Source organism: Colobus angolensis, unplaced genomic scaffold (genome assembly GCF_000951035.1).
Source record: "Colobus angolensis palliatus isolate OR3802 unplaced genomic scaffold, Cang.pa_1.0 Scaffold77, whole genome shotgun sequence".
Lineage (NCBI taxonomy): Eukaryota > Metazoa > Chordata > Mammalia > Primates > Cercopithecidae > Colobus > Colobus angolensis.
The window spans coordinates 1,025,244-1,027,614 of NW_012121487.1; the positions used below are offsets into that span (position 1 = coordinate 1,025,244).

The window sequence follows — 2,371 nt, forward strand, 5'->3', positions numbered from 1 at the left end:
CAGCCTCCTGAGTAGCTGAGATTACAGGCATCCGCCACCACACCTGGCTAATTTTTGTATTTTTAGTAGAGACAGGGTTTCGCCATGACAGCCAGGCTGGTCTCAAACTCCTGACCTCAGGCGATCCACCCGCCTCGGCCTCCCAAAGTGCTGGGATTAGAGGCGTGAGCCACCATGCCCAGCCCAAATATGATTTTAAATATTACATGCTTCTTTTTTCCTACTAACTCAGTTCACTGACAGACTTGTTTCCACCAATACTGGGACATTTTTGTTGTTGTTGGTAAGATTCCTATGGTACTTTTCTTCTAAAAAACTTTTCAATCTAATCTTTCATTTATCTTTGCGGCAAACTTCAAGGTTGAAGACGAAGGAAAGTAGGTGATGACGGGATAATATGACATGGAAAAGAGAATTTATTTTATTTTAGAATGGGAAAATTCAGCCCTCGACAAGCTGAGTAATTACTCACGGTATAGAGTGAAGTCTGGTGGTGATAGCTTTTACCCCCTAAGGTTCCTTCTTAGTTTCTATTATAGTCTGTCACTGTAAGGATCTCTCTGCTGCCCTATGAGCAATGCTTCGTATGGCATCTCCATGGCATAAAGGCAAATGCCCACATTAGCCAAGATAAATAAACCCATATAGGGCCAGGGTCAGTGTGACCTCCATTTCCCATTGTGAAATCCGAGCTGGTTTTGTTGGACAGTTGAGAGATGAGAGGTTCCCTATTAATACACATATCCACATGCCAAGACTTGGACATAAAAGCTAAGAATGTAGCATGGGGGAGGAGGTAGGATAAGTGACAGCATTCTGAACTTAGAGCCCCCTCTCTGTCCATGTCCTGGGAAAGATAATTAAATTCCTGGGCTGGTGATAGGAGATAAATGAGACTTTTACATGTATTTAAAAAAAAAAAAAAACTTTTCTTTTAATGTGTTGGAGATGTCTTTAGGAAAGAAAATACCTGCCATTATGAGAATATACCAGCATGTGGTTATATGCAAAAATGTACGTGAGTATATATGTCTGTGTTCCATGAACCCACAGTGTGTTTGGAATTTTGTCATACATTAACATAAAGATCTATATGTGTAGATTAAACCCATCCTCCATCTCTGTAATACTCACATCAGCAGCCTTCTTCTCTGCCAGTTCCAGCTTCTCCTGGGCATCCTTCAAAGCTTCTGAATACTTGTCCAGCTCATCCTCTGTCCCTTTCAGTTTCTTCTGCATGGCTGCCAGCTCATCCTCCAGCTATAGGAGCCCAGAGAGTCACACACAAAAACACACAAACACAACAATGCAGGGCTGGACCCTGGGCTCTTGGAGACCTGAGTGTAACCTCCATGTTACCATCCCTAGTGAGACACAGTTTCTCCCCAGCCACTTCCAGCCCACTGCCTCAGGAGTTATGCTGTAGCTTGGCCTGTGACCGTGTAATCTCTGATCCTAAGATGACCAAGCCATCCTGGGTTTTCATCCAAGACCCTTGGATGGTAAATATCTAAAGTGTAGATGCCCGTGATGCTATTTGAGTGAAAAGAGATGCTCTTTCTCTCTAGAACTCTTACCTTTTCCTCTAGAAGTCAAGGGTTCTTCCAAAACATGATCCATTTCTACTTAAATTCAGCAGACATACTGTGACTCAGAAGAGGCCACTGACTTTCCCAAGGTCACAAAGGCAGTCTGAGACAGATATGTTAGATGTCCTCTGCTCCTCCAGTGAGGCTGGGGAGTCCATCCCACCCCAAAATGGAGGTGACACCAGTAGTCACTGTCTTTCCCATGAAAACTCCCTTCCATTTCACAGTCTTGTTCATTAGCAGATGAGAGAGACCAATGCTAGTGCCTACCTGTTTACTTCTTTCTTCTGCCTGCTTCTGCTCAGCTTCAGCTTGCTCTGCCCGATCCAGAGCATTCTCCTTGTCTAACTTCAGCATCTGCATCTTTTTCTTGATGGCCTCCATCATGAGCAGTGGCTGTTGGTAGGCTCACCTGTGAACACTGGAGAACTGGAGACTGGGGCAAGAAAGAAGGGGCTGCTGCCTGAGTGACCAGGAGGTCCCCAGACTTGAGTCTTTATCTGTGCTCATAGCTCCACCTTTTGTTCCTAATATGGTCTTTGCAGCTCCCCCCACCCCATCATTGTTCTCCTGGGGGAAACAGGGTGAGACGCTTTGATGAACTGACATCACCAGCAAAAAAATATCTAGGAACAGCTGAGGCTGATTTTAGACAATGGAAAGTGGGGGAGGGAAGAGGTTCTCCCTGACCCTGAAACTTTCCACTCATTCTGGGCAGCTCTATGAATGTTTTAAAAGAGCAGGAAGAGGGCAGGGAAGAACATTAAAATAGAGAAGGGTAC

The 2,371-nt window shown here is 44.7% G+C and overlaps 1 protein-coding gene across 3 annotated transcripts in view; it reads right to left on the minus strand.

Annotated features, from left to right (window-relative positions):
* TPM3 (tropomyosin 3) overlaps positions 1-2,168 on the minus strand; it is a 37,614-nt gene extending 35,446 nt beyond the window's left edge. For all 3 annotated transcript variants that reach the window (XM_011928187.1, XM_011928186.1, XM_011928188.1), the window contains exons 1-2: positions 1,860-2,168; positions 1,135-1,260 (exon numbers count right to left, since the gene is read on the minus strand). In XM_011928187.1, the coding sequence (XP_011783577.1) occupies positions 1,135-1,260; positions 1,860-1,976 (243 nt within the window). In that variant the 5' untranslated portion in view covers positions 1,977-2,168. The remainder of the gene's footprint in view (positions 1-1,134; positions 1,261-1,859) is intronic.
* Positions 2,169-2,371: the final 203 nt, after the last annotated feature.